We start from the raw sequence: 12,857 nt of genomic DNA on the forward strand, positions 1-12,857 counted from the left end.
TATAAGAAGGATATATATATATCCTTCTTTTTGTTCTATTCTTTGTAAAAATTGGAGCACCTCTGTGCACTGGAAGAAGGCAGATCTGATCTGCTGCCCTCCCAATTTGGCCAAATAGTGCATAAACTCGTTTTTCTATTTTTATGGGCTTTCTCCTACTTTTGGTGGCAGGCGGGCAACCAATCCAGGGCTCAGATTCAGTCCTGACCAAGCCCTGCTGGTAACAGTAAGATCTCTGTTAGTATTTGCTCCTATTGTGTATGGTGGATGCAATAACATAGCATAAAGAGAATGAAATAAAGAACCTAGCCTAACATCAATGAGGCAAGTTGGGAATGAATAAGACAATCAGTGCAGCTTTCTACCAGTGGCTGACATCTTCCCAATCCAACTTCCATTTCTAGATTATTGAGCCCAGTCTTGCAGAAGGAGGTGAGATGATTGCCAGCATCCCAATTAAGTTTTCTGTGAATGCAGTGTATTCCAAATTCACCATCAGCCCCTCCTCCATCATCAACTTTGGGGCGTTGATCTGCGGCACACGTAAGAGTTCCACCATCAGCATAGAAAACCAAGGCGTTACTGACTTCAACTATGCCCTCTACCGGCTGACAGGGGAGAGCCCCATTCATCAAAAGAAAGCGTAAGACAAGTATTCCCTGAACTCATGCCATTCCCTGCTAATTTGTGCTTTGTATCTTACAAAGAGCATCACATATTTTACCTAAATCCGTCCCCTCCTCTTTTGTCAGTGAGACCACTAAAGTTTAGAAGTGGCTCATCCAGGATTATGCAGGAAATCACCCGTAGATCTTGGTCCTGAACTCACATCCCCAGATTTCATACATTTGCTAACTGCTGCCAAATACAGGATACAATCTAGTTGAACAAATGTAGTCTTCCATCTGGGATTCTGTTGTTATCTTGGTGTGTCTGATGTGCTAAAAGATTTACGAGTAAGTGATTGTCCTACTATTCTGTGGGAGGTCAAGAGGCTACTGTAACAGTAAGCTAAAGCAAAAGAAATTATAGTTATTCTTCAAGTTGAGGAGTAAAAAGGATACCCTAGAAATTTGAACAAAAGAACTGGGATGATGCTTTTAGTCTACCAGGGACTGTTACTGTGTTTTCCTTTTGAAGACTTTTTATCACAACAGCTACCGTAATAGTTGTTCCAATAGCAAAACTCTGTGTTCTTCAAAGGGTGGTTTTCATTCAGTACACTTACCTTTTGAGTTCTTTTGGGTTCCATTTGATTGTTTAGTCTTTGGAGGCAAATTAAGAATAGATTGACCAATCAGGGATTTAGTTCAGTGGTGTCATTGCCTGCCTCTCAAACACAAGATCCTGAGTTCAATCCCCAGTACCAAAAAAGAATGGATTGACCAATTACCAAGGTATTTCTGACTTAATTTTAACTTTCTGATAATTTTATTATTTAATTCATTTTATTGGTACATTTTAGGTATACAATGTAATGACATTCATCATTGGAGATTTGTACCATTACATAATATCTCCCCGCCCCAAGTTTATTGGTACATTTAAAACAAACAATACAGTTAGTTGCATTTATCATTGAGATCTTGCACCTCTACATGATATATCTTGGTTCTTATTTTTTCCCCATACCCCTGCCCTCCCTTCACCCGCTTCACCCTTCCCTATTTACAAAGACTTTTTTTTCCATTTTTTCCTTTTTTCACATTTTTTCTTTCCCCTTATTTCCTTTCCCCTCTGCTTCCCACTTCCCCTTTAACCATTTTCTTCCTGTTTCACACTATCAATTATACCACTTGAACCTTATTTACACTTTTAGTTTTTCACACCAGAGAAACTATTTGGTATTTAATCAAGTGTGTCCTATCTATTTCACTTAAGAGTATAGCCTAAATGTGCATCCATTTAACTATAAATGTCTCTAGTTTCTCATTAATTATGGCTGAGTAGTACTGCATTTCATAAAAACCACATCTCCTTTATCCGGTCTCCAGTTGATGGGCACTTAGGTTCTTTCCAAGTTTTAGCTATTACAAACTGGACTGCTATAAATATGGATGTGCATATATCACTGTGGTGTGATTCTTTTAATTCTTTTGGAAAGATACCCAGCAGAGAGATAATCCGGTCAAATGGAACCTTTAATCCTAGTTTTTTGAGGTATCTCCATAGTGATTTCCACAGTGGTTGCACCAGTCTGCACTCCTACCAGCAATGGAGAAGGGTTCCTTTCTCCCCACAGTCCTGCCAGCATTTGTTATTGGTTGATTTCTTGATAGCAGCCATTCTTTCTGGGGTAAGGTGGAATCTCAGCATTGTTTTCATCTGCATCTTTTGAATGACCAGAGATGTTGAACATTTTTTCATATATTTATTTTCTGCTTTTAATTGTCAGAGAAATATCAGTTCATTTCAGATGCCCATTTTTGAATCAGGTCTTTCTATTTGGAGGGGGCTGATACTTTTTAGTTCTTATATATTCTAAATAGTAGTACTTTGATGAGTAGCTAGTAAAAACTTCTTCCCACATTGCAGGTTGTCTCAGCTCTGTTGGTGGTTTCTCTTGCACTGAAAAAACTTTTTAATACAATGAGATTCCATTTGTTGATTCTTTGTGCAAGTTCTCATACTGCTGAGGATTTGTTCATAAAGTCTTTTCCTATGCCAATGTCTTTGAGAGTTCTACCTAATTTATTTTCCAGTAAATTTAGTGTTTCTGTTTTGATATTTAGGTCTTTGATCCACTTGGATTTTAGTTCAGTGTTTAGTGCATGGTGAATGATAGGGATCTAGTTTGAATCTTTGCCAAGTTGAAAGCCAGTTTTCCCAACACTAATAAAGAGGATGTCTTTCCTCCAGTGAGGATGGTTGGCTCCTTTGTCAAAGATGAGGTAGCTGAGTATGTCTGGTGTTGTTTCTGCATCTTCTAATCTATTCCATTGATCCTTGGGTCTGTTTCTTTGTCAGTACCATGCTGTTTGTATCATACTGGTTTTGTAGTATAGTTTCAAGTTGGGGATTGTGATACCCCCTGTCATGTCTCTGTTGCCTAGAATGGCTTTTGCTGTTATAGGTCTCTTCTGGTTCCAAATGAATTTTTGGATTGTTTTCTCAAGTTCTGTGAAATATACTCGGCATTTTAATTGGGATTGCATTGAATCTGTATAGAAATTTTGGAAGTATAGCCATTTTCACTATGTTGATTTTTCCTGCCCAGGAGCAAGGGATGCCTTTCCATTTTCTTATATCCTCTTCTATCTCTCTTTTCAGAGTGCTATAGTTTTCAGTCTAGAGGTCTTTTGTCTCCTTCATTAGACTGATTGCTAAATATTTCAGGGGTGTTTTTTTTTTGTTTGGATGTTATTATGAAAGGAATTATTTCCCCAATTTCCCTCTCAGTGAATCTATTTGTGTACAAGAAGGCTACTGATTTTTTAGTGTTGAGCTTGTATCTAACTACTCTACTGAATCTGTCAATTAAGTCTAGAAGTCTTTTGGCAGAGTTTTTTGGGTCTTCTATGGAGAGTATCATATCATCAACAAACAATGACAGTTTAACTTCTTCCTTTCCTATCTTTATTTTATTTCTTTCTCTTGTCTAATTTCTGTGGCTAATGTTTCTAGAACTATATTGAACAGGAGTGATGATAGTGGACCTCTTGTCTTGTTCCTGATTTCAGCGTGAAGGTTTTCAGTTTTTGACTATTTAGTATGATATTGGCTGTTGGTTTTTCATAGATAGCCTTTATCAGTTGAGATAAAGACCATCTATTCCAATTTTCTGTAGGGTTTTTATCATGAATGGGTACTGAATTTTGTGGAATACTTTTTATGAATCTATTGAGATGATCATATGGTTTTTGTCCTTGACTCTGTTGATATAGTGTATTACATTTATTGGTTTATGTATGTTGAACCATCCTTGCATCTCTGGGATAAATCTGACTTGTCAGGGTATATGATATCCTTGATGATCTTCTGTATTCTGTTTGCCAGTATCTTATTGACGATTTTTGCATCTATGTTCATTAGGGAGATTGGCCTGTAGTTCTCTCTTTTGATTGAGTCTTTCCCTGGTTTTAGAATCAAAGTAATAAGAATGAATTTGGAAGTACTGCTTCCCTTTCAATTTCACTGGAGAGTTTAAAGAGTAGTGGCAATAGTTCTTCTCTAAATGTCTTATAGAATTCAGCAATGAAGACATCAGGACCTGTGCTTTTTTTGTTGGTAATGTTTTAATTACATTTTCAACTACACTGGATGTAATTGAGTGTTTAGACATTTTATATCTTCTTTGTTCAACTTTGGAATTTCATATGTATCTAGGAATCTGTCCATTTCTTCTGTATTTTCCATTTTATTAGAGTACATGTTTTCAAAGTAGGTATTGATGATCCCTGGGTTACTGCTGGATCTGTTTTGACTTCATATTTTTCATTCCTAATTGCATGAATTTGAGCCTTTTCTTTCCTTTTTTGATAAGGTTGGCTAAGGGTTTATCAATTTTATTTATTATTTTGAAAAACCAACTCTTTGATTCATTGATTTTTTTTTGTATAGTTCTCTTAGTCTCCATTGCACTAATTTCTGCTCAGATCTTTATAATTTCTTCCCTTGTATGAGCTTTTGGTTCATCTTGCTCTTCTGTTTCTAGAAGCTTAAGGTTAAGCAGTAGGTTGTTTATTTGAGCTCGCTCTGTTTTCCTAGTATGGGCATTTACTGCTATGAATTTCCCTCATAGAACTGCTTTCATTGGATCCCATAGATTCCTGTATGTTGTACTGGCATTATCATTTAATTGTAGAAACTAATTTCTTCTTTAATTTCCTCTGTGACCCAGTAGTTGTTCAGCAGGGTGTTATTTAATTACCATGTTTTCCTATTTATTTCATTTAAGAGTATGGCCTCAATGTGCAGCCATTTGACTATTTTAAACTACGCCTAATTCTTAACATTGTTCATAATTGTTTTATATTTTTGAAACTATCATTTTTGATATTAGCAAAGTTTGAACATATTAAGAAATTTGGAGTTAAAATGTCAAAGATTTCTTCCAAATTTAATTTCAAGCTTTTTATAATTTATTTTATAATAATTTAGTAATGTTTACAGTGATTATTGTTAACTTAATTATGTTTTGCTTACATTATTTTTTATTTTGGCTTATTTTTCATTTTAGCTTGTACAAATTCATACAAAATATACAAAGGGGGTTGGATTTCAGATGTTCTGGTCATTAGGCAACTAAATGTTCAAATATATAAAATGCTTAAAAATTTAAGATGTAGGGCTGGGGATTTAGCTCAGTGGTTCCGTCATCTGCCTTGCAAGTGCAAGGACCCGAGTTCAATCCCCAGTTCCAAAACAAAAAATTTAAGATGTACCTCAAATAAATTTCAGTAGTTTAGAAGAAGTGTGTCTCTAGGCAAAGCAGTTATTGGGTAAACTAGTTTCAAGTGAAGTAAAATTACCAAAACCTATATTTGAGCTATTGCTTGTATAAAATATCATGACTATAAATATGAAAAAAGGATACCAAATCTAACCTATTTGCCATTTCATTTTTAAATAAAATCAAGTAAAAATTTGATATCACTAAATAATTTCCCATGCACTGCTTTCCATTGAATTCAAAAAATTGCTGCTTTTATAAAGAGAAAAGGGTTATTTTGGCTCAAAATTCTGAATGTTCCAGCCCATGGCCAGTTTGGCTCTTTTGCTATGGGCCTGTAAAGAAGCAGCACTTCACAAGTTCAAGGCCAAGCTGAGCAATGTAATAAGACCCCATCTCAAAAAAAAAAGAATATATACAGAAAGATTAGATTTTTTTAAAAGAGAGACAGAGGGGGAGGAGACTGAAAGAAAAAGAAGAGGAGCTGGGGTCACACAATCCATTGAAGACACACCTCCAATAACTTCAGGCCTCCCCAGTACTGCCACACTGGTGACCAAGCCCCTATCACATAGACTTTGCAGAATACCTACCAAACCATAGCATTTCTCATATAGTAATTTTCAACGTCCTTATGAGTCATGTGTACTGCATAGTTTCTTTTTTACAATTGTTCAGTGAGTTTGGTCAGTGATTACTAAGCTAGCTGTGCCACTCTAATACCCTCTTGGGCAAAGAAGGACCTCTACAGTGCATAGAAGAAAAGACCTTACCAGCAAAAAAACAGGTGGTATCTAATGTTCCTATCAAAACCTGAGGGTATTCTCTTCTTCTCACCAGAACTGGCCACTTTAGACATGCAAGATCCCGGGAAAGCGAAAACTTCTTCAAGGCTAAATCAGCCAAGTTCTCAGACTCAATTCAGAAAGAAACAAACATCACAAGCCAGGTGAGTACACTTCCTTACTCAAGACACCCAGTAAAGGCACCTTCCAATTATGTCTCACCACCAATCACCTCCCAAAAATAACAGGCTTTGAACCTACTGTGGTAAGAATAGTAAGTATATTGAAACCTTACTTTTATTTTAAGATAAGGCATTACAACCTTTAATTTGAAAAATCTTGTTTGGCTTTAAAACTTTCACTGGCTGCCCCAATGCCTTAAAATTGTTCCAACTTTTCATATATATTTTAATCAAGCATCATTTATTTATCAGACAGAATCCTGCAGAGAAGCTCTCCTCTGGATGGCTTATCCAGGAATCCTTAGTGCCTAGTACAACTAGTGCATGTAGCAGGTGCTCAGGAGACAGTGGCAGAGTTAGGTTAGTAGCAGCCTCCATATACGGCTGTATAGTCACACTTTGCCACACCATGAGCATCAACTCCACAGACTTGTGTGCTAAAGGTTCCTGCTAAAGGAGTGTAATGTGCCAGCCTATCCAGCCACCTGGAACAGCCATATGACAATGTAGGGAATTTCTTGATATCCTGAAGGCCAAAGCTGGTGTCTGAGCATTATTGGAATAAAGCACTGCCTGATATAGCATTAATATAGAACATACCTAAGGGAATTGAGTGAGGGTGAAAGCACAGGCCAGTGGTTGAAGAGAGAGGAGCACAATTTGGTTGAAATTCAGGCCCCAACCACCAGTGTGCTGCATCCCAGGGATAGCACAGTACATGCCCTAGAGAAGGACACCCTATGTCAGATGGTCCCTTGACAGCAGTCGGAAACAGAAAGAGGAAGGAAGATCCTAAGAGCCAGAGCAGTGCATGCTAGCTGTGCATCTCTGGGAAGGTACAATAGTTATCAAGCCCACAGGAGGAAGTTTAGCACCTCACCAATAGCATGCACTGGTATTATGCCTGTGGAAGGATTTCACCCACCTTGCCAGTTTCTGCTAAAGTTCCCAGACCCATCAGGAAGTCCCACACAAAGCCAGCTGCCAGAGTAGGAGTCCAGTAAGAGCGCACTCACACTGCAAGTCATGCAAAATGACTTTATCACTCACATCTCGACAGCAAGAACCAACAGAACTATAAGACCTGGTCCCCCAAGACTCAAGAAAGCTTCCTCAGAATAGGAGTCTTGTCTGTATGTGCCCATTAATATTGCAGCCAAAGGACCCCAAAAGCATTCTGCTCTGGATTTTATACTCTCAAGAAAACTTGGACCTCTGAGCTAAAGCACTGTAAGACATCTTCTGGGAGAGATGAGGGCAAACCTGGGCTGCCAAGACAATTCCTCCTTATCTCAGGGCAATGCATTCTCAGAAGTCCATAGTTATCCTGCGCACTTCGAGTACAAGGGTGCAGATCTGGGGACTCTGAGGACAGACATTCAGTCACTCCTTTCTTACTAACATTCCATTTTCTTAGCCTAATCCTGTACTAGATGCTATGCTCTGTGCTTCACATATATTCTTTCATTTAACCTTCCGGCTCCTCTGAGATTGAGGGCTTTTGTCCCGCTTTAACTATAAACTTTGTCCTAAGTAGAACTTGAGGTGAGAAGCCAAACACACTTTTCAGAAAGGTTCTGCAGTTTGAACTGAAGTTTTAACTCCAACATTTTCCATGAGGCCTTTTCCGCATTGAAGTCAATGGAGGGGAAGACAGAAAGTTTAGTTACTCCTCAGAGAAAGCTGCTGGAAGTGCCCTTGTGTGGCAGTCAACTCCACTTTAGCAATGAAGGAAAAGAGTATTCCCTCATGTGTCTTGCTCTCTGTATGAAAGAAGTGTAAGCACATTCCTTTGAGACTTGTTTAATGAATGGCAGTTTAAATGTAAATAGAGACCCAGAGAAGTCATTTGTCCAAGTTCAGACACCATATATATATATCATAGAACCAGAATTCTAATTCGAGTATGTGACTCAGAAATCTATAATCTTAACTACCACTGTACTCTGCACCCCTCTTTTGCAAGATCCTCACCTGAATAAGTATTCTGTGAGGTCTGTTTAAACTTGGGGCTCCACCACGAGTTCCTTAAGCTGGGCTCAGAAGGAATGTGCCGAGAAGAAATTGCTGAGGAGCTCCAGGCCCTGTCCCTGGCTCTGGTGATAGTCCCTGGCTCTGGTGACAGTCTCTGCCTCCATCCCTCCCACCTGTCTTACAGGCCCGCTTCTCCCATGGCATGTTCACCGTATACCCTGGATTTGGCTCCATCCCTGCTGGAGGACAGCAGGTTATCACCGTTGATTGTGTGGCTGACCCTGTGGGAAAGTGTGAGGAGTTTTTAGCCATTGATATCTCCGACCGAGACCCCAGAGAGCATCCTGCAGGCATTCCTTACACTCTGCTTGCTGAAGCCTGCCTGCCAGGTACTGCCAACTCAGGCTGAAGGACACCCCTGAAAGACCTGCATTTGTAACATCTCTTTCTCTCTCTTCAGGAAAATGCCTCTAAAAGATGTCCAGCAGATAAGAATGGCTACTTGCTTTGGACCTTAGGACTTCCGCTAGGGTCTTAGCCATATTTTTCCTTAAAGCCTATGGGTATACACACATAAAAATGGATGTGCCAATGCAAACTCCTAGCCTTCCTGAGTCAAGTCCTGGATTCTCAGATAAGAAGTGTTATTTTTCTGAGAATACTGATGACACCGGATATCGTGTAGGACCCAGGAACACCACGTCCTGCAAACACTTAGACCAGTCTGAGGGTAACTCATGCACAGAGAAGAATACTTAGTAACTAAGAACACTAAACTTTTAACCCAGCAAGGGTTCAGATAAGGCACAGAGAGAACTCTACTTCTTTGGCTAGAGGCTCCCCGGAAACTCTAATCAAAGCAGGCCAAGGGCTGCCTTCCTCCCAAGCCCACCACAGATTTCATTCTCACCACTTCGTGCCATTGGCAAGAAGAGACTGATGGTGACAAGGCAACCTTTTGCAAGGACAGTGCAAAGAAAAAAAAAAGAGAGAGAGAGAGATGACTGAATTCACCCCACCCCTTGTGTGGATTTTTTCTGCTTTTCCTCTGTCATGCTTGTGAGAATCCACATGTCCAGATTAAGAAGTAATACACCTTTTTTTAGGGGGGGTACTGGTGTTTGAACTTGGGACCTTGTGCTTGTGAGGCAGGCAGCAAAACCACTGAGCTAAATCCCTAGGCCTGTCCAGATTAAGAATAATAGTAAGCCAGGCATCTGGTAACCAGTATCACCTTCCCATCTTCCCTTCACTCCCCAGCCTTTGTGACGGACAACAATACCTCAATATTTGAGGAGCACCACATCTGCACCAGCCTTAACCTGCATCACATCCTGCAGAGTACAGAAAGTGGGGGCCTGTTTATGGAGGACGAGAACAAGTTCATTTTCTGCAACATCCTAGTGGGCCATCAGGCCAAGGCACGGTTCAAGATCAGCAACGTGGGCAAGATTCCCTGTGACGTCAACATTGTAGTTAAGCCCATCTCCAACAAGGTCAGCGGCTCCAACTGGCCCCTGCCCAGCCTGGTCGGAGAGCCCTGGGGAGCCCCCACTTAGGAACTTCTGTGCCCAAGGATTTATCTGCCTCCCAGTACCTGCTGAAAGTTCTGAGAGGCCACAGGGCCACAGGCTGTGTGTGTGTAACAATGCGTGTTTCCTCTGGGTAACTCCATGCTAAGCTGGTCAATACAAAGGAACAATTCATTCATCCATCACACACTTACAGTGTCTGAACTAGACAAAGCGCTGAGAACTCAAGCTTAACATGAGCCACTTCTTCAGACACACCTGACTCAATTTTGATATTCTAGTCAGGAAGATTTGGAGATGCCTGGCTGCAAGGATAAGGGAGAATGGTGAACAGCTACTGAGCCCATCTGAGTAACAGAGTTACTTACAGAGTGACTGAGTGACTTACAGTTACTGCTGCATTTCACCTTCCCAACTCTTTTAGACTTTGTATTATTATTATTATCCTATTCTACCATTAGGGAAACTGAGGCTCAGAAGAGTTATATTCTTCCCCTAGGTCCCAGAGCTTGGAATTATACAGCTAGAATTAAAGCCAAGTTTCATCTATGTTGAAGGAAATTATACGTGCACATCTCTGGGGCTGCTAGACTCTAAATTCCTTCTGTCTTGGATCCTTTCCACACAGTGGGAGAGAAAAATCCAGGACAATATGAGGAAGGACTTAATAGGTTTCTATCTCCCCTAATTTCCAGTTAAGTGTGTTGCAGATACTGCCTGGGCTACTTCAGTTCTCTGCCTGAAAGTGGATTTGGCCCCATGTGGTCATCATGTCCCCCAGGAGGCATTGTTTATGGCTGATGAGAGTAGGGAGGTCCCCAAGGAGGGTTGGTTTCAGCCTGATCCTCAGAGAAAATGTGCATTCTCAGAAGACTGTCAGCACAAGAAGGTAAAGTTAAGGAGACCATCTAATCCTTTTGTAACTTCTCTTAGACCCTGCAGCATCCAGTCATTATTCTCTGCCATCCTAAGTGAGCAAGGCTCATTTGCAAAGAAAGACTTTTTAACAGGGTTTTCAGATATCAAGTGCTCTCCTCTTCCCTGGTCTGTACAATCATCAACTTGAAAAAAAACCTTAATACCTTCAGCTGAAGAACAAGAGAAAATAGCCTGGAGGAGAGAGTTCACAACAGAGCAGGAGAATGAGCAGCAAGCCCTGGCATCATGCAAAGTCTAGTATCCCACCTGCTTCCCATGAAATGAAAAATCTTTTCTAGGGCCAGGGTTTTAGCTCAGTGGTTTTGCCACCTGCCTTGCAAGTGCAAGGGCCCGAGTTGGATCCCTGGTACTAAAAAAAGAAAAAAATCTTTTCTGGGCCATGCCAGAGGTCCCCCTAGTCCCAAACACTGCCACAACATGGGAACAAAGTACTGTGGGAGATTGTTCTAGCCAAGGCCCTTGGAGTTGCAAGGAGCAAATACCCACTCAGGTTAGCCCAAATAATGCAGGATTTACAGCAATAAGTTGGAGACCACATAGGGAAGGGAGGAGGGGGTGAAGGGAGGGTGGGGGTATGGGGAAAAATGAGAACCAAGACTGTCATGTAAAGGTACAAGACCCCAGTGATGAATGGAACTGTACTGTACACCTAAAATGTACTGATAAACTCATTGAGGGAAAAAATTTGAGACCACAGATAGAGGTCAGAATATATCATTAGCTGTAGTTCCTTGGGATTGGAACTAGCACTTAAAATCTATCCGTCAGAAGACCAGCAGACACTCTATCTATCTTTCAGATATTGCATGTCTTTCTCACTCTGGTTGTTTCTGTTGCTTCATTTTCTAGTCTGGTGTCCTCTTCACGTGCATGGTTCAACCAGCTTCCAGCTCAGCTCCCCATTGACAACCAGTGGCAATCTTTGGACATCTTAACTGATAGACGATAGCTGGGGTGATGGGGAGAATGTCTGGCTGATTAGCTTGTCTTATGTGTTTGAGTCAAAGTTCACGGTCTAGCCAAAGGCAGCCAGATCTTATTTAGGGATAAGTCCCACAGTATCTAGGCTGCCCCTTCCAGGGCCCAAGACTACAGGCAGTGGAGCTTGTCTATGCTAGAGCCTGAAGGAGAGAAAGTTCATGACAGGACAGGAGAGCTGAGAGGCAAGCCCCCACATCAGTGCAAAGCAGCTAACGTACTCTGGTTTGCTCCCTTTCTCCAGGCCTTTGCCCGCATCACCGACATCTTTGAAGTGGAACCCAACAAGATGTGCGTAGCCAGTCGCTCAAGTGCCTTTGCCACAGTGTTCTTTACCCCTCAGGCCATGCAGACTTACCATTGTATCTTCGAGGCTACCTTAGATGGCTTGCCCAGGTACTGCTCCTGCTCCCTGCATTAACTGCAGCCCACACTGTCTATGGCAGGGGTCCCCACACCTAATCCCCACACCATGGACCAGTATCTGTCTTTAGCCTGCGAGGAACCAGGCCACACAGCATTAGGTGTGCGGCCTTAAGCAAAGCTTCATCTGTACTTGCAGCTGCTCCCCATGGCTCACATCTCTGCTTGTGCTCCACTTCCTGTCGGATCATCAACGGCATTAGATTTTTTAATTATTATTATTGGTACACGTTTGCAGCACGTAATGATTACATTCATTGTGGGGAGTTGGAACACGTACATGACATTTAATTCTGTTTTAATCCCCTTTCTTCCTTCCCCCTCCCTTCGTCTCTCAGTACATGTTCCCAACATAGCACAATTCCCCTTCCTTTTTATCTCATTTTCCTCCCCCATCTCTTGATTCCCTTCCCATATGCTAATATTCTATGTCCCTACTTCCTTTTGCCTTTTATTTTGCTCTTTATTTATATTTTGGGTTTCTCATATAAGAAAAACCATGAGATATTTAAGCTTGTGTGCCTGATTTATCTCACTCAGCAGTATGGTCTCAAGGTGCACCCATTTTCCTACAAATGACTCTAGTTTATAGTACCTGGAACCCTATGGTGAACTGCACATGCTAAGTTGTGCAATCCTTTGAGTCATTGAA

The 12,857-nt window shown here is 40.9% G+C and overlaps 1 protein-coding gene across 1 annotated transcript in view; it reads left to right on the forward strand.

Moving 5' to 3' along the window:
* The window catches only part of Hydin (HYDIN axonemal central pair apparatus protein), a 365,508-nt gene that overhangs the window by 304,322 nt on the left and 48,329 nt on the right, over positions 1-12,857 (forward strand). Inside the window, exons 57-61 of the mRNA XM_010644442.3 lie at positions 405-643; positions 6,233-6,341; positions 8,518-8,722; positions 9,594-9,829; positions 12,027-12,178. Coding sequence (XP_010642744.1) covers positions 405-643; positions 6,233-6,341; positions 8,518-8,722; positions 9,594-9,829; positions 12,027-12,178 — 941 coding nt within the window. The remainder of the gene's footprint in view (positions 1-404; positions 644-6,232; positions 6,342-8,517; positions 8,723-9,593; positions 9,830-12,026; positions 12,179-12,857) is intronic.

Source organism: Fukomys damarensis, unplaced genomic scaffold, assembly GCF_012274545.1.
Source record: "Fukomys damarensis isolate Sample0158 unplaced genomic scaffold, DMR_v1.0_HiC HiC_scaffold_32, whole genome shotgun sequence".
Classification (NCBI taxonomy): domain Eukaryota; kingdom Metazoa; phylum Chordata; class Mammalia; order Rodentia; family Bathyergidae; genus Fukomys; species Fukomys damarensis.